Source organism: Equus przewalskii, chromosome 1, assembly GCF_037783145.1.
Source record: "Equus przewalskii isolate Varuska chromosome 1, EquPr2, whole genome shotgun sequence".
In the NCBI taxonomy this organism is placed as follows: domain Eukaryota; kingdom Metazoa; phylum Chordata; class Mammalia; order Perissodactyla; family Equidae; genus Equus; species Equus przewalskii.
The window spans coordinates 29,067,701-29,085,489 of NC_091831.1; the positions used below are offsets into that span (position 1 = coordinate 29,067,701).

The 17,789-nt window shown below is 51.7% G+C and overlaps 1 protein-coding gene across 7 annotated transcripts in view; it reads right to left on the reverse strand.

The window, feature by feature from the left end:
• Positions 1 to 351: 351 nt before the first annotated feature.
• The window catches only part of PAX2 (paired box 2), a 91,959-nt gene continuing 74,521 nt past the window's right edge, over positions 352 to 17,789 (reverse strand). For 4 of the 7 annotated variants that reach the window (XM_070558853.1, XM_070558827.1, XM_070558845.1 and 1 more), the window contains 3 exons: positions 5,570 to 5,671; positions 3,247 to 3,333; positions 352 to 2,794 (listed from right to left, as the gene is read on the reverse strand). In XM_070558853.1, coding sequence (XP_070414954.1) covers positions 2,718 to 2,794; positions 3,247 to 3,333; positions 5,570 to 5,671 — 266 coding nt within the window. In that variant the 3' untranslated portion in view covers positions 352 to 2,717. The remainder of the gene's footprint in view (positions 2,795 to 3,246; positions 3,334 to 5,569; positions 5,672 to 17,789) is intronic. The other 3 variants (XM_070558812.1, XM_070558837.1, XM_070558808.1) reach the window with 1 other exon arrangement.

Sequence of the window (17,789 nt, forward strand, 5' to 3'; positions counted from 1 at the left end):
AAGGCCTCAGACTGAGAGCCTACACCCTACATCTGGGTGCGGGTGGAGAGGCAGGGCGACCGAATCAGGCTGGTATAGACGCGTAAGTCGAAGTTGTTTGCAAAGCGAAAGCTCCCTGCCCCAAGGGCGGGGGTGGGTGGGGATGGGTGGGGGACGGTGGCTACTGAAAGGTAGGCTCGTGTGGGCTTTTGCCTGCTTCTAGCTGCCGCCAAGAGGGCCTTGGCCAAGGGGTGGGAGGGGGGTTGCAGTGGGGGTATAGTTGGGAGGATCATTGAGGGGGTTCTTTAGGATCAACCAATACGAGGGGAGGCCTGTCCCAGAGACAGGGAGAGACAAACCTGGAGCCATGGGGAGTGACATACAAAATTTTATTATTATTTATTATTATTATTTATTATTATTATTTATTTCTCATGTGCACAAAAGAAAGAAAGAAAAAGAAAAAGAAAAGAATCAAAACGAACCGACGCGCTGAAAGTGGCTAAGGAGACCAGAGCTGTCGAGGGGTCTTTCGAGGATTCGGCTGGGTGCCGGGTCTGGGGCCCCCGCCTGGCCAGCCCCACAAGGACTGGGATGGGCCGGGCCTCGGAGTTCGAACCTTGGCGCCCTCGCCGCCCCGCTCCGGCCACTGGAGCCCGGCTGGGCGCCGGCACTTTCCTTAAACTATTCTCTTTTCTTGTTTTCTTTTTCAAATAAAAAGGCTCGAAGGGGAGAGAGATCTGGGCGAGGACTCCAAGCCTTTTCGGATTTGTTCAAGGATTTTTATTTTTATTTATTTTCACTTTTATTGACTTTGTTTCTGTTATTTCGAGTCGTCACGATCCAGGGTTGAGGAGACATGCAGGGCGCATCGCCGCTACCGAGAGAGCAACTACGGGGCGGGGCGGCCCGGCCGCCGGTGGCCCAGGGCCCACGGGGCACGGCCTCGAGGGGGCAAGCCCGGGGGTGGAGCTGCCACCTCTGATCTGGCCTGCGAGGGCGAGGCAGCCGGGGCAGGGCTTGGGGGAGAGGCCGAGGGAGGGACAGAGACAGAGAGACGAGGACGGAGACGGAGACGGAGGGGGAGAGAAGCAGAGAAGAGGGCGAGCTGGAGAGAGGGGAGAGACGCGGAGGAGAGAGATGAGGAGGAGAGAGCGAAAACACGGAATTACAGAGAAACAGCCAACAAAACAGAGGCGAGAGGAGTCCACAGGACCATGTTCGTCATTTTGCATAGAGATTTCTTTTCTTTCGTAATTTTTTTTGTAACATAAAAAATGCCCCCCTCCCCCAGGACGTGCTGTGCTTTAGTGGGCGTGTAGCTGTGTCCCCCCCTCCCCCCCAGCGAGCGGCGACTCTCACAGCACAGACAGCGGGGCGTATCTACAGGCAAGGCGGGCGGGCAGCGGGGACTCTACCGGGCGGGGCGGGGCGGAGGGGGCGGGGTTATATACACGGGGCTTTGCCTTCACACGACACACACCGTCTTTCTACAAAGCAGCAGCCTGTTGGGTTTTTGTTTTGTTTTTCCATTTTGCATCATATTAAATAAATGTAGACTTTTTGCGGTTCTGTTCAGTTCCTGCCAGAGGAGGCGGCCAGGGGCGGACGGGTGGGTGGGGGTGGAGCGGGCAGCCCCCCACTTCCACGCGGCCGCAGCCGGGACGCCAGGTCAGAAACTGCTCCTACCACTGGCAGATCGAGAGTCTGTGCTGGAGGAGGGGACCTCAAGTAACCGCTCCGGGAAGACCAGTGCCCGCGGCCTATGGAAACTGGTCCTGCGGTAGGCAGGCACCGGAGAGCCTCCGATGGGCGGCGAGTTAGGAAGGAGAGATGCAGAGCAGTCGTGGGATGGGAAAAGGACGAGCAGGAGGGGAAACTGGGAGGTCAGCAGACGGAAGAGACGCTGAGCTAGGGGCAAGGCGGGTCTGAGAGTCTGGTCACTAGTAGGAGTGCCTGGGCCTTGGGGAACCGGGCCGTTCAGGTGGAGGAGGGAATAGCCAAGAGCCGGGCTCAGGCGTGTGGGCTGCTGGGGCCTGCGTGCCTTGGGTCCCAAACTTGGAAAGACCTGACGACCCCAAACCCTGTCCCTACAGCCCGGCCGCTTTCCATTCCACCTTCTGGGGCTGTGCACACTCGGGAGGTGGGGGCAGTCCGGCTGGCGCGGGAGTAAGGACTTTTCCCCGATGGTTCTGCAGGAGGCTTTTCCTCCTTCTGTAGAAAATCGTTTTGTTCCTAATTTCCTTCTCCCAGTCCCTCCAGCGAAGCCACCCGGCGCCGGAGCGTCCGAGGCGAGCTGCTCCGGGGCTGGGCCGCGCTGCAGTTCGCGCTGATTGTGTGTCACAGAGACGTGTCCCCCGCACGCAACGGCGGGCCCGGGCAGAGTCCCGCGGTGTGGCCGGTGGGCTCCGGAGCTGGCTCGGGCGAGGCCGAGGCGAACTGGGTCGGGCCTTCCTCGCGGCGCCGCGCAGTCCAGGCAGGTGGGGAGGGGCGGCGGGCGGGGTTGGGGGCGGCGGGCCCGGGCCTGAGGGTCCCGCCCGCGGCTCCACCCGTCCTGTCTGCCTTCGACGGGGTGATGTGAAGGGCTGCAGGGGTCCTGGGATGGGGGTGGGGCTCGGGCGGTGGCCAGGAGGCTCCGCGTCGCGTCGGTCCTCCCTCCCTCCGGGGTGGGTGGTCAGACGGGGACGATGTGGAGGCCGAAGCTGTCGGCCTGAAGCTTGATGTGGTCCCCGCGGTAACTAGTGGCGGTCATAGGCAGCGGCAGCAGCGGCAGGGGCGGAGCCCCGGGGGGCGGCACTATAATAATAAGGGGAACCTGGAAGTTAACACAGGAGAAGAATGGGCTGGGTGAGAGGACAAACAGGAGAACAAAAAAGGAAAGAAAAGCAAAGAAAAGACCTCCCGGGGCTGGGGTCTGGCGAGATCCGGGCAGGGAGACCTTGGCGGGGCTGCGGGGCCAGGCGTCCCCAGGAGAGCCTCATTCATAGGGACCCGATCGGTGACCGCCGTCGCCCAACTGCGGACCTTTCAGAGCGGGGCCGAGATGCGGGCGGCGCAGAGCCTCCCAGCGACCGGGGAGGGAAGCGGCGAGAGGCGCGGGCGTCCTCAAGGGATCCCGGGGCCTCGGTGCTGCACTAACGAGCCTGCCCGGCGTGGCCCCCGAAGGTCGGGTCGCGGGGAGTCGGACCCGGGCCGGGAAAGCAGCACGGCCGAGCTGGCCGGCGGGCGGACGCGCTGAGCCGCCGGCCAGCCAGGTGGCGTACTCACTTAGTAAGGCGGGGTTGCTGAATCTCCAAGCCTCGTTGTAGGCCGTGTACTGGGGGTGGCTGTACGGGTTGCCGGAGAACTCGCTCCCTGCGGGCGGGTGGAGGAGTGGGGATCAGACACGCGCAACGCCGGGGCGGACCCGACGTGCCCAGCTAGCGGCCTCCCCTGGGTCCGAGGTGCAGGTGCGGCGGGCGGGGCAGTGCGCACTGTGGGCGTGCGGGCCAGGCGGAGGCAGAGCAGCCTACCAGGTCCGCCTGGGGAGAGCCCGTGGTGGTGGTGGGGGGTGCAGAAGCACCGACGCGCCTCGCACACGGGCGTGGAGGGGCCAGCCGGGCCATGCTGGCCCGGGGCTCTCCCGCGGAGGCGCTCCAGGCCACCCAGGAAGGGTTTGTTCCGGGTCCGGGCGCTCCTATCCCGCTGCGTTGGGGGCCAGGACCTTTTTAGTGGAGACTCTGGTTCTAGGAGCCATAGCCCCACGGGGTGGCAGCAGGGGAGAGTGGCGAAGAAAGGCCCTCGGGACACTTTGTCCCAGAAAGTCCTAAGAATGGCATCTCAGCACGGTGCCAATGCAAGGGATGGGGGCTATGCTGGGAAACACCACCCTCCCGCCTTTCCCTCCAGAGATTCGATACATGGGTCACGCAGCAGGGGAGGGAGGAGGCGGGAAGCAGGTGCACTGCCCGCCGGTCCGCAAGCGGTGAGCGGAGGGCCCCGTGGGCTGGGAGACGTCGGAAGCTGCTTCCCTCCCTCCGCGGGAGAAAGGCCAGGCCTCCGGGTTTCCCCCTCGCCCTTTCTCCTGTGTGATGACCCCAGACTGTTTACAGTGATCCCTAACCGCGGGTTAAGTAGAGGAGAAGGGGGCCCCTCTCGGAGAGGGAGCTGGGGTGGGGGTGGGAGATGCAGCCACTGGAAAGCCTGTTTATTGACGAGGAGGGAAAGCATGCGTGCAGCAGGATAATGAGCTTCTGAGCTCAACTGTGACCAAGAGGAACTGAGCTATCTCCTTCCCCATCGCTAATGAAACAAGTGTAATTTCCTCATCAGCACTAGATTCTGTTTAACGACTCCCCCCTTGCCACCATGAGCTCTGTGCAGCTCCCCACATCCCCACCTCCTTGCAGACTTCCCCCGCCTCCCTCACCCCCACCTCGCTAAGACCTTCTCCAGCCTCCACCTACTCATGCTAGGACCTTCCCGGAAGAATCTCCTTGCCCTCAACACTTCTACTCCCTCATCCCAAATCTGGGCAGGAATCCCCCCACACCTCCCAGCTTTCCTTACCCAGTTCCTCTAACTCCCTTCAGTCCCAATTCTACACCATCCTGCAGCAGTCTCCCCCTTTGCCATCCCCCGCCCCAGCCTGCTTACCCAGGGCTATCCCTGGATGGTGGGTCCAGTTACCCTCTTCGATCCATCACCCCTCCCATGAGAGTTGAGATTTAGGGAATGGGCACACAAGAGGGCAGCCAACGGTAGTGTGTTGCAGGCCCAGTCTCAACCTTCTTAAGACAAGAGTTTTTGGTGTTTGTGCAAATAGGAGCTTCAACTCTGTTTGGCTTCAAGCCCAGCTCCCAATCTGGAGTGAGGGGTTGGGGAGAGCCCAACCTCCAGCTGCAGTCACCAGACCCTAAATACTGCCTCTGCCTCTCTGACCCATACAGCCCAAACCCACCTCCTCTCAGACAGGGGATGGGTCAGAGCCCCCAGGAGCAATGAGGGCCCGGGTTCCTCTGAGATGTGGGGGTGCTCTAGCTTGTCTCTCTGAAGCCAAAGTCTCTGGTTCCTGCCACAGCCCGCCCTCTCTTCCTTTTTCCTTAGGGACTAGCTCCCTCCTCTCCCTGGTGTGGGGTCAGTTCTTGACACTAGTCTTTCCTCTGGGTTGATGTGGACCAGGGTGGCTTTGTCTGAATGACTGACATGCCCCTAGAAATGGTTCTTGGCTCCAAGTTTCCATGGAAACCAGGGCAGGCTCTTCCAAGCAGTGTCAGCTGGCTGGGGGTGGGCTGGGGCACTGAGGGCAGAACTGAGGCTGAGTGCTCCCTGGGCACAGGCTTGGGTGGGTGGGCACTGGGGTGGGGGCCATGACATGCAGTAGGGTGCACACAAGGGGGCATTTCTGCAAGCTCCCGCCCGGGGTTGCTCAAGAGAGAGGGTGAGGGATCCACTGCAGCCCCAGGGAGAGAAAGGGATAGAAGGGCAGTGGTTTGGGGGAGGGGATATTGGGTCTCCCCCACCCCCAGCCTCAGACTACAGACCACTCAGCAGCTCACCCACAATTTAGTAACCCCCACCTAAGTTAGGCAGCTGCAGCATTGTCACCTACCAGGCACCATTCCTGCCAGGGTTGAGGTGGGGTAGCTTCCCTGGCCAGTGGGGGGCACGTGAGGGGGATAACCAGGCAGAGTGGTGCTCGCCATGTCACGACCTGGAAAAACACAAAGGGGAAGGGGTGAGGCCTGGAAGAGAGGGACCTGCCTCTACTCACACCAGGGTACCCCATGGAAAGGAAACTCTCGGAAAAGAAAGAGCCGTGTGCAGACATGTGGGGGTACATCTGACTGAGCAGGTCCACGTGTGCCTTTACATGTGGCTAAGCTTGTTACCTAAATGTTTGTCCTATGATCAGCTGAGTGTATGCACCTCTGCTCTGTGTAGCTCTGTGTCTCTGTGCATTTGTGTGTGTGTGTGTTTGCCTTTGCTTATGTCTCTCTGTAGCCCAAACCCAGCTGGAGAAGGGAGGGCAATGACCTGGTTTTACTCCTCCTTCCCAGCAAGATATTCGGCTGTGGTCTCTCCAGTAGCCAAAAGGACCTTCATCATCATGCTCACCTCTCCCCTCTCTAACACCTAACTTTCCTTCACGCTTGGAGGACACCCCACCGCCACTCACACAGGGCTGATGGGTATTCCTTGTCCTCTCCAAGTGGAGCTGCAGGTGCTGGGCCTGGCAGGTGTGGAGAGCAGGGGACCAGCCAGTAGGCTATTTTGCTGTTAGTGTTTATGGCATTTAAATGATAGAAAACCATCCCTGAAGTGAATCAAGAGCTTTGAGCCAACAGTGCAAGTAGATCAGATCAAGTTCCAATGAGCAAAACCTGTTCCCCCAACCAGCTGCTGGACTTCTGTCCCTGGAGGCCTCTAGCTAGAGTCTGGAGCGTGGGAGACAGGGCTTTCCTTAGCAGTGTCTTGGAGTGAAGGCAGAGCAAGTCAATATTAGGGAGATACCCATGGTCCACAGACATCACCTCTGGAGCACAGCTGCACCTGAGCGACCTCCCTTCCTTGCCTGCCCCCTCCATCACCATGAAGGGGTCACCACCTCCTTTTGCAGTTTAGTATGCTCCAATCTCTAATGACAATAATTTACCCTCTCCCCTCTCCCACACTCCCATGCCCTAGAGACTACTTTATCCTCTCCTTGGTCTCCCGGCTCCCATTTATCTCCTCCAGATTCACCTTATCCTCCTCTTCAGCCAGTACCTCTCCCACTCTAGTGCCTCTGTCCAGCCCTGGAAGGCAAGTTGTGGCTGGAGGAAGTCATAGAAGGAAGCATGTCCTGGCAAATTCACTTGCTTTTCGTCAGTTGCCCTAGTCCTCATCCTGCCGATGGCTATTCCAAAGTGCCTCTCTCTCCTTGCCACTCTGCCCTCGAAGGCGAACTTACCCCCTACTTTTCTGAGACCTGTGAGTTTGCTCACTCCTACCTTAAAGCATCTGAGTGAGTCATCCCTCCCTAAGTAGACAGAGATACACCTTAGGTGTTTCCAGCTTCCCGCTGTACATTCTTATTAGCTGTCCCACTGTCACCTCAAACCTGACAGGAATAAAAGCAGACTCTTCTTCCCTCTCGAAGGGACCCTCTGAAGACCATCTGACCAAATACTTTGGGATCCTTCTTGTTATAGCCTTTTTCCTCCCCCTCTATATGAGTCAGTAACCAAGTGTTGTCAATTCTCCTCTGCAACGTCTGTTATATCTTGCAGTCTCCATTTCCTCCACCACCTCTTTAGCTCAGTTCCTGAGCACCTGTCCTTTGTTTGCCACAACATTTTTTTTACTTATATTCCCTGCTTCACATCCTTCCCCCCTGGTCTATCCCAAATGTGGATGCTGGGCTAGTCCTCGTGAAACATTGCTTTCATCAAACCACTTCCCTTGTAAAAGCTGTCATTGATTTTCTGTATCTACAGTTTGAATCTAAACCCTGCCAGGCTTCCAAAACCTCCCAGGTACTCTCCCCACCCAACTTTCTTAGCTCTCATTCTCACCCCTCTTTGTTTAGTTTGGCTGTTTTCACTGGCTTGTGTGCTGTGAAACCTCTGTACTTTTGTGGTATCGTTTTCTTCTTCTTCATAGTTTCCCTCTCCTTCCAGCACAAGCCTTAAAATCCCTGCTCACCAAGGAGCTTTCTCTCTTCTGAACTTCATAGTGGCCGTGCTCCATGGTTTACTATGTCATTATGTTTCATAATGCATCAGCCCTGTTGTTTCACATTATGGCTTGCTTCCTCAAACAGATCATAAACAAACTGAGGCAGGGTCCTGTCTTCTGCTCTGTCTTGCAGAGTTGAGAACGTGGTAGGTGCTCAATAAATCCTTGTTGATTAATTCTCTATCACTCTATTTCACTTATAGCCAATTCCAGGTGAGTTATATTGTTTTCTATATGTTTCATTTATGTTGGTCTCCTATGAAGAGGTAAAGGCTGGGACAAAATGTAAATGTTGGAATCTGATTTTTCTCTAAAAATGGTTTGCACAGTGGATTGTGAATTTTTATAGGATTATGAAAGATTTACAGTGAGGGACTCGTGTATCGTGACTCAGCTTTATCATACAATAGAATGATCTTCCTCTATATCTATCTAATATGGTTAATATCTTACATTTCCTAAAACTCAAGAACAAACAACAGAGTAGAACTCTCAGACAAGAGATCACGTCAGACTCCTAGAGAGATAGAAGGAAGAATTTGTGTTTGCTTTGTTGTGGGTTTTCTTTCATTGACACTTCTGTTGTCAATAAAAGGTACACTTCTCCTGACCATCTCTCAGCGGAGTGGACCTGAAGTAGGCAAGGACAGCAACATCTATCAGTCCCTAGAGAGATTAATAATATGGCATTTACTGGTCAAAAAAGGCCCAAGACAGAGGAGAGTAGGGAAGAGGCAGAGGTTTTGAAATCAGAAAGATGCAGAAACCCAATTCTTCCTGGTCCTGTGCTCTTAACATCTACAAAGCAGCCAGAAAAGAAGTATACGCTTCTTAATAAACAGGAATTTCAATGCATCTGAATTCTGATTTTCAGCTGCATGGTTCCTCCAACCTGTCACACATGAATTCCTTGTAATCTAAGGTTTTGTCACACAATCCCTACCCAGCTTCAGGAGAGAGGAAGAAAGGCTAGATGACTAGACAGGTGTTTCCAGCTAACCTCGCAGCACCCCTATTGCAATCTTTATTTCTATGGGCTTTTTCTCTTGTGAAATGGTAAGGCCAACTTCCACCATATAGAAACTTTTGCATGCTGAAAGGTACCCACTGAACTGTTGATTGAAAGGCACGTTTCCAAGTTCTATTTAAAAAACTGAATCTGGGAAGTGCTATGCAGACGTTTTTAAAATGTGAGAGAAGAGGCCGGTGATGAGGAAGAGCGCGGGATCCTGCTGTTCTATGTACAGCTGTGCTTCTGCTGCTACAGATTCTGTAATATCATCATCACCACAAAGAGGCACCCATTCAGGACCCCGAGCCAACAAAGGTGCAAGCCACTGCATACAGAACACTCTCAATCGCTTCATTAGCACACAGGTGACACCTGAAGAGCAGGAAAAAATTGACCAAACCCTTGCTAGAGCTATATATTCTTCTGGAACACCATTGTCAATAATGGAAAACACATTCTGCAGGAAGTTTTCAAATTACTAAGACTGTCATACCATTTGCCCAGCAGCATTCTTTGAGCAAGCCTCTTTGAGTGAGAAAATATGAATGGGTAATGGCATCTGTGCAAGGAAGACCCGACAGAGCGCTGGGCCTTGCATTACTACAGACGTATCAACAAATGGGAGCGGAGACAAACTCTAAAACTGTAAGACAGCACAGCCAGGTCCTTAAAACAAACAAGCAAAAGCACAGAAAGAGGAGAAAACAGCTACACGGCAGAATACATCAGTTATAAAATATGTGTCATCCAACAGAAGACAGGAAGCAGTAAAGTATTTGCTTTGCTCACTGACAATGCCAGTAACATGAAAACAGCACCAAGAGTCACAAATGGATAAAACCCCACAGATTACAAGAGGATGGGCATTTCATGTTGGATATTGCTTCTTAAAATTACAAAGTTTTAAAGATAGAAGAGCTCTTGAGATGATCAGTCTAACTTCTTTGTTTTAAAGTTGAGAAAATGGAGGCACAGAGGCATAATGACTTTCCCATGGCTACACAGCTAGTAAATGATAAAGCCGAAGTCTGAAGCTATGTCTGTACCACACTGCCTTTTAATGATAACATGCAGCCAGATACTCCCCAAAAGAGTCAAAGAAAAGGCAAAGAAGTCATCCCACAAGCGAAATCTCATATCGTCACTCCTGTTATTAAGCTGAGGCAAGAGAAACAGGACACAAAGAGTAAAATACTGACACGGAAAGTCTGTAGTAAAACTCCAGGGGTGGAGTATTAATCTCCTTTGAGAGTTTTCTAAAAAACAAAGAGGCTTTTCAAGAAACAGTAGTAGTTGAGAATCTTAAAGTACCCAGAAGTGTTACAAGCACTGTACTTGATGAGGATGTCTTCTCAGTTCAACTGCAGAAGTCCCTGAAGATTCTAAAGCCAATTTCTGCAGCAATCACTGCATCTGAATCAGACAGTGCACTTTTGTCAGACATTCCTTACCAAATGGGCCAGATCAAATCAACCGTTCTGGAGAATCTAAGTGTAGTTCCTCTTACAAGTACAGAGAGAAGCAAAGGGAAAGACTTTATTAAGAAATTAGAAAAATTTCAGTCATCAGATAATTTATGCTGTTTTGTCAGGTCTAAGATTCAAGGGCAGAGCTGTGTCTTTACTTGCACCTGGACTAGCAAGCATGCATTGAGCGCCCACTAGATGCTAGGCACTATCCTAAATATTCTCTGTGTATTATCTCATCGAATCCTCATATCAACCTATGATGTTGATCTGTCTTTAATTTTCATTTTATAGGTGAGAAACCAAAACTCAGGGGGGCTAAGTATTATGTCCAAGATTTCACAGCTAGTAGATGGCAGATCTTGGACTACAGACAAGTGGTATACTTGGGAATTGATCCTAGAATGACATTCTCAAATGTTGTAGACCCAGAAAATAGGTATTTGGTCCAGGAAAGTAACCTGGGCCTATGCTCAGTGAATCCTTCCTATAACAGAACATCTCATTGCTTCTTGTTTCCTGCATATTTCAGATTCTTCCATTTTCTACAGCAAGGGTTTTACATTGGGGTTCACTTATCCTGTAGGACTCCATAGATACACTTCAGGGAGTCCATATAAAGCTATACATAAAATGTTATAGGTATACATATATAATATCTAGATGGCTTTTATCATATTCTCAAAAGTATTCATGACTCAAAGATTAATAAGCATTGTTTATAAGACCAAAAGAACCTCTGTTCTTTGGCATAAGAAAGATATTGATTTATTTGAAACTGTGTGAACTGTCCCCGTAAAGAAGATCACACAAAGAACAGCAAAATAACATATGAAGGAGCAGAGGAGATTATCCCATGTCAAGGAAAATGTCAGCCTTGGGAAGACCAAGGAAATAATAAGAAGGAAGGAGCCAAGAAGCAGGACTACTCTGAGTGATGGCTCAGACAATGAGACTTATTAGACATAGATGTATACAGCAAAAGTTATATTCAATGAGTTTAGAGATGCTTTTCCTCGGCATCCTTCTCTGAAAATGAGCACTTTTGCTATCTACTTGACACTGCGGAGGACCCTAAGGTAGGAAAACATAACTCTTGTTTTACTATCCTCTCTTCAAGTTTTGTCTGCTTCTCATGAGGTGGTGAAAATGAAGACATTAGATTGCTTCAAGGTTGGCAGTCTGTGCCTGCATTTGATGCAAGCATTTGTAATACTTCCAAGAATACACAGTTATTAAATTTGTAATTACTGCCTAAATATACTGTACATTTATATTTACTATACCAATTATGATCATTTTATGACCAATCCAAGTTATACATAATGCACTAAAGTAACAAATTTTAAATCTATAACAGATGCTTTAAAAGGAGAGGGAAAGAGTTTTCTACGTATTTCATTTTGTTTCTTATTTCCCAGGTTTACAACTCTTCCCAAAGGTTTCTCCTCTTGGCCAGGGGTACCTATGTGAGGGCCCCCAGCCCTAGGCACTGTCTTGGCCCCACAGCTCCTCACGCTGAGGCTTGCCTGCTCTGGGTTCCAGCAGAGGGGGCTGTGCTGCAGCTCCGGGTAGCTGCTCTTCTAGCTGATCTTACTTCCCGCTGACAGCTGGACCTCTAGTCCCTGGAGTGTCCTAGGCAGGGATGCTGCCCAGATCTGTGTGGGCTCAGTGAGGACTGCATCTCACCAGCCAACCAGCTGGACACAACCAGTCATGCTCTTCCCACCCCTTCTCCTCCCAGCTCACTGCCCACATCTGGGCTGTGGTAACCTGCTGGCCTAGGGCCCCACAAGAGGAGGCTTCCGTCTAACACAGCTGGACCATGGATGGAGCTGCAGCCTCAGGATCCTGGGCTAAGGCTAGGGAGAGTTGGGAAGAATCACATTTTCAAAGAGCTGAAAGGGAACTTGGCTATCTTCTAATCCTGCTCTCTCATTTTATAGAGGAGGAAACTGAGGCTCAGAGAGAGGGGAAGACACCCTAGCCCTCCCCTCCTCTCACTTCTCCTTGCTGCCTTCTCTGGCTCTATTAGCAAACTGCAAATGAAGGCTGGAGTTGGGCAGGGGCTGGCACTCCAGAGGCCGGGCCCAGGCTCACTGATGGGCTCCCAGCAAGAGAGCCCCTCGTGCTGGGTGGGCAGAGGTTAAGCCTGTTTGCACAGTCTCCCAAGACTCCAGCTCTCCCGGTTCCTCTCTGGCTTTATTTTGTTCTCTGAGAGCACTGAATTGTCAGCTCTAATCCTTCCGAAAGCGCAGCGTTTTTCAGGCGCTCTGTGTAAGTGAAACCCTAATCCCAAGGAAAACGGCCACTTAAGCTGCTGGAGCATTAGGCTGCTTCCCCAGCCTGCCCCGGGATTTCCTCCCTCCCTGCCTGCCAGCCCAGCACCACCCGCCACCCGCCACCCGGGAGGAGAGAGGATTCCAGGCTGAAGGCGGCAAAGCCCTCTCAGAAGTAACAATTGTAGCAGGGTTTGCCTCCCAAAGCTCAGAGTTGAAAAAGTGCTGGCTTGTTTGTCCTGAGGCTACAGCTAATAGTGGGGGAAGGAAGGATTCTGATCACTCTGGGGAGGGAGTGGGGGGGTCTTCCTGTTACTTTGGGGGGTGGCTAGCTCTCTGGGGGAAACAGGCTTTAAGGTCTTGCCTAGATGGCTTTGAGGCCATCAGGACATTTCTGAGCCCTTGGTCCCAATACATACCTGTAACGTTCACTGAGACACCACTATTGAAGATTCCTGGTCATTCAGAAAAGGTTGGATTGATTGACTTTATTTAGCCAATATCTTCTTCTTAGAAAGTGCAAAATAATGGAGGAAACAAACTTACTGCCGGGGATCCCCCTTTTGGAGAATTCTCCTTTGGGACACCCCAAGCATCTCTAAACATCTCCAGCAGCTGAAAGGTTGCCGATGACCTAGCTAATCATGAAAGCAATGTCCAATGATTCCTGCTAGGCAGCCCTCTATCAGCCTGAGTTGGCTACTATACACACTTGAAATAAAGATCATTGATTTCTTGAAAATATTTTGATTCAAATTCAAACTGGCTTCTCTCTCTGATTTCTAAATAAATTAGTGAGACCGTGGTGTGGAAGACCAAGCACAGTCCATTTGGCGTGCTCAGGCTTTGGGTCTCATGGACGGAGGGAAGAGATGAAGAGAGGAGCCAAGAGGAAGCCCCAAGGTAATGGGCCAAATTTGAGCTCAGCTTAGAAGACCATGGAACTAAATCTTTGCTAAGATGCCCGGGAACCCTTCCTATCTTCTTCATCCTCCCCATGTCGCTCCTCCCCTCTCTAGTTCCATTAGCAGCCCAACGTGCTTCTGCCCAAGGCATCCTGCGGGAGAGGGCAGTTGATTGCAATTGGGATGGCTGCTGGGCACAGACATGGACGTGGGATTGAGGCTGGAAACTGGGGTGGTACAGCTTTTATTCTGCTCAAATTTGGCCTGACTCTCCCAGTCCTAGAGTGGATTAATACCCCTTCTTTTCAATATCCATCCCCTCTAGAGGTGGACTGGATAAAGGAGGACAGGAAGGAGTCCTGATCTGCTGACTCCCTCTGATGCAGGTCCAGGGCACCGGTATTATCTGTCAATGTCTCATTGCTATGGAAATGCCCCCATAATTAAATCAGAGCTGAGGCTGGGGGTTGGAGGTCCTTGGGGATGTGGCTGGAGGCCTCAGGGATGTTTGGAGGAGGCTAGCTTCTTACTGTTGGGCCTTCTCAGCCTAGATGAAGAGTCTAGGGCCCGTGGGTGCTGAGGAGGGGCCCTGTGGCTCAGTTTGGCCTCCATAGTAAAGGGCTCTGACTTGCTGCCCTGTCAAAGTTGCCCTAGTCCTCTCCTTTCAAGGTTGGAGAGGAACTCTGATGTCTGTGTCCTAAATTCCTCTAGCTAATCAGGGGTTTTGAGCCGACAGACAAGGCTAGGAGGCTCCCAGCCTCCTTCAGAAACATTTCTCAGCCTTTATTGCCCTCTCCTCCCCCAGAGGGGCTGGCCAAGGGCTAAGCTGTTTGTTTTATGGAGGGAAATGCTGTCGCATTGGAAGAGGGTTGTTAACTACAGGAAAGAGGCAGTTTCTGGAGGTCCTCAGGACTCCCTGAGTGGTAGGAGGAGGGATTCCCAGGGTCCACACCTCCATCTGCTAAAAGGCCACTTCGCTGATCATCGCAGATGTGGACAAGGAGTCTGAGCCTCCAAGAGTTCACAACTCTTTCTCAGAAGCTGAGCCCACACTGCCCTCACGGGCCCCCAGGATGCCGGGGGCCAGCCTCTGCTTTTTAGCTTTGAACTTTGCCTTACTGGCCTCCCCCACCTCTGTTCAAATTTGCCAGCTTCCAGGAGACCAGCATCTTCTGCTGGCTCTCCTCGCCTTGGGCACTTCTCTCTTGGGCAGCATCCACATTTCTTCCTGGATCTTAGCTGTAGATTCCCTCAGAGCTGCAGTCTCTAGGCAGCAAGAGAAGTTTCTCCCAAGCTCTTGAATAAAAACCACCATCCCCCTTCGTCCCCAGGGTGGGGCAGCTAACAAGGCTCTTTTTTCACCAGGGAGGATGTAGTGTCCTTGTCCCTGGCTCTCTAACATTCAGACATTTTTCCAAAGAAAAGGGAAGATCCTCTGCTGAGACTCCCAGTCTGGGAGCTTGGATAAGCAGAGAACAGGCTCTCCTTTCAGGGCTGCCCGAGGCTCAGCTCTTTCCATGGCTCCTGGACCCCAAAACAATAAGCTATAGGTGTGGTCTTCAGTCTTTGTTCTTTTTGATTTCCATTATCTGATGATTTGCTGAACGGTGGTGGGAAAGGGGATGGGATCAGATTTGTCACAAACACAAAACACACTTTTCTTTGATCTTTTTTAGAATATTAAACACGCTTATTTTGTAGTTGCTTTTGGAGTGTTCTATGATCTCTAGTTCTTGGGGGTGTTAATTGTCCTATTTATTGCTTCTGCTAACTCTCCCTCGTGATAGTCCGTATTCACATGATGTGTGTAATTTTTATAGTGAGCTCATCTTCAGCGGTGGATTTTTTTTTCTGTGGGAGTCCCATGTGCCCTGGATTGTACAATGTCTCTACAGAGAAGGTTTGCCCTTCTTCCTGCTGGGGTTTCTGAGTGGCTTACTATCCTGGACAAATTTTTACGTAAGTTCTTGGCTGGGATTTCCTGCCATATATTCATGGTATAAATTAAGGCTCTGAACCAGGGTCAGGTTTGGGATCTCCATTTCTCATGGAGACATTTTTTCCCTCACTAGCCTCCCTGGGCCATTGGGATGAGTTGGTGTGTTTCCCTTTATGGGTCATGTAGTCCTGCTCTGTTCCTGGCTTTATGTAGGGTAATACTCAGTTCTAGCTTCCTGCTTCTCTTGGGCTCAAGGTCATGTCTCTAGACTGATGTGTTACAACCCCAGCCTCCCCGATTAGGGTCCACCTTCAGCGTGATGCTAGCAGTCTCACATGTGGCTCTGACTTTGAGTTTCCCTCTATTTCTGGCACCAGAGAGTGAGGTTTGGTTGTGTCTTAACAATTCTTGTTGTTATATTTTATCCAGCTGTGTATTGGTGAGTTCAGCCTGCCTTGTTTCTGGACATCAATCTCATTCCTCCATTACTTCTCTGGGACTCAAATGAAGGTGGCGAGAACTACACTTGCACAAAGCTCTCCCAGCGCTTGGGGGTGATGCCCGCTAGAGGCCAGTGTAGCTCCCTTGGTGCAGCAGCTCTGGGGACCGGTGTAGTCCTCACCTTCTAGAGAGAACATGGAGAGCCTCTGCACAACCCCTGACTGCCTCCAGCACCGTCTTGCTCCATTTGGCCTCCAGGGTAGGGAATCTCACCTTCAGGGTGGACTTTCACCAGGCCAAGGGACTCTCTAAATGCCCAGAAGCATCTCCAAGTGACTTTGGGAGTCCTGAAACTAGTACTCATATTCTCCTCCCAGATCAACATTACTGCCAGTGTCCCTCGTGCTCCTGTATGGCTGCAGACCTGGACAGGCACAGGAAGGGAGGGGTCAAGGTGAGGAGGTCATGGGGAAGAGGATCTTTTCTAAAGTGATGGGAGACAGGAAGGAATAAAGGCACCAGCACACAGTTGGAGCCAGAGTCCTCACTGAAGAGGCCCTGACCCAGAGATCCCTGGGACTTCCGAGGGCTTGATGGTGGCCCGCCGTGGGCTACTTTGGAAGGATAAGAAGTTGGTAGAAGGTACCAGCCACAGCAGTCAACCTGAGGAAGCCTGGCCCAAAGTACCCCCAACCCACTCTCTCATCTAGCTGGTCCCTTTTTCCTTATCACTTAGGGGAGACTCGGCTCTGTTCCAGACCAGCAGCCTAGAGCAGTGGGCTGGAGAGAAGAGATGCCGCTGAGCTAGAGCAGCCCAGCGGCGGAAGGGAAAGTGGGTGATAAATTTAAATAACCAGCTTGACTTGGCAGCTTGCTGAGTTGTGATGCAGTGAAATTAAAATCTCGGCAGAACTTGCAAACACTACCCAGAAAAATCAGTCTCTCTCCTTGGTTCCATGATGGAAGGTGGGGAGGGGAGGCTATCGGGCCAAGCCCCAGCCTCTGGCAGCCACCCTTGCTTGCAATGTGATTAGCTGTGTCCTGGCCCACTGGGCCCCACTCTCCCCTCCACACAATAGTCCAGGCTCCTCTCTCCTCTCAGTCCTGACCTTGTGGAACAGCTGTATCAAGTGGCTGGTGAAGTTTGAAATCAGCCTCCAGCGCCAGGAGGTGGCAGGAATATCAATAAGGTCGGCTCTTTAGGTTGGGCTGGGACATTCCTGGGCCAGTTTCCTCAGGACTCATCCCTGAAGCTTTGCAGCCTCAGCTTCCTGTCCCCCAGGGAAGAAGATGAGCTGGGTGCCTGAGACGTGGGGGGTCAGGAGGGCTCCTTAAACACTTTGGTGCACCCAAGCCAGGCCGTGGGCACAGGATGACCTCCCTGCTCTCTCGCTGTGAGCACACACCTGGCCAGAATCATCTACGAGAAAGGGCCTCCCCTCTGCTTCTTCCACCAAAGCCCTTCATATTCTCCAACAAAATAAACTTTTTAAGAATCTTTGAGGGGAATTTCTACAAATACACCCAAAGCCTCTCCCATATCCCAGCCATGCTTGGAGCCCAGTTTGCACAGATGCCAACATCTTTCTAGAAAAACTCACCCAAAGCCCACCTCTCTCATTTCTGCTCTCCTTGCATCACTGCTCACTGCTACCCAGAAAGTCCTGGCCCAAAAGCCAACACGCTGGACCCACTTCTGAGATGGCCCATGAAGTTTCTGGGCACTGCCCCATTTCTCACCTTGACAGTACCTCCAGCAAATTCTGTTTGTCCCCATAATAAACACATCATGAATCATTCATCTTTAATAGATTATGCAAATTAGGAGGACATAAAATCAACAAAGATCAATAACTGCAGCCGTTTAATTGCCAGCAAAAACATTTTAAGAATGAGCATAATCTGCAGCCCTTTCTCGGGTAATAGAACCATTAATCCAAACACTGGATCTTGGCCTAAGTGTAGAAAAATCCGTCCCTGCCCCCGCCCCCTCCCACCTCCCCTCCCCCACCTCTCCACACACTTCTCTCTTTTTTGGTAATTTCCAGTTTCTGAGCGAGTTTCCCCGTC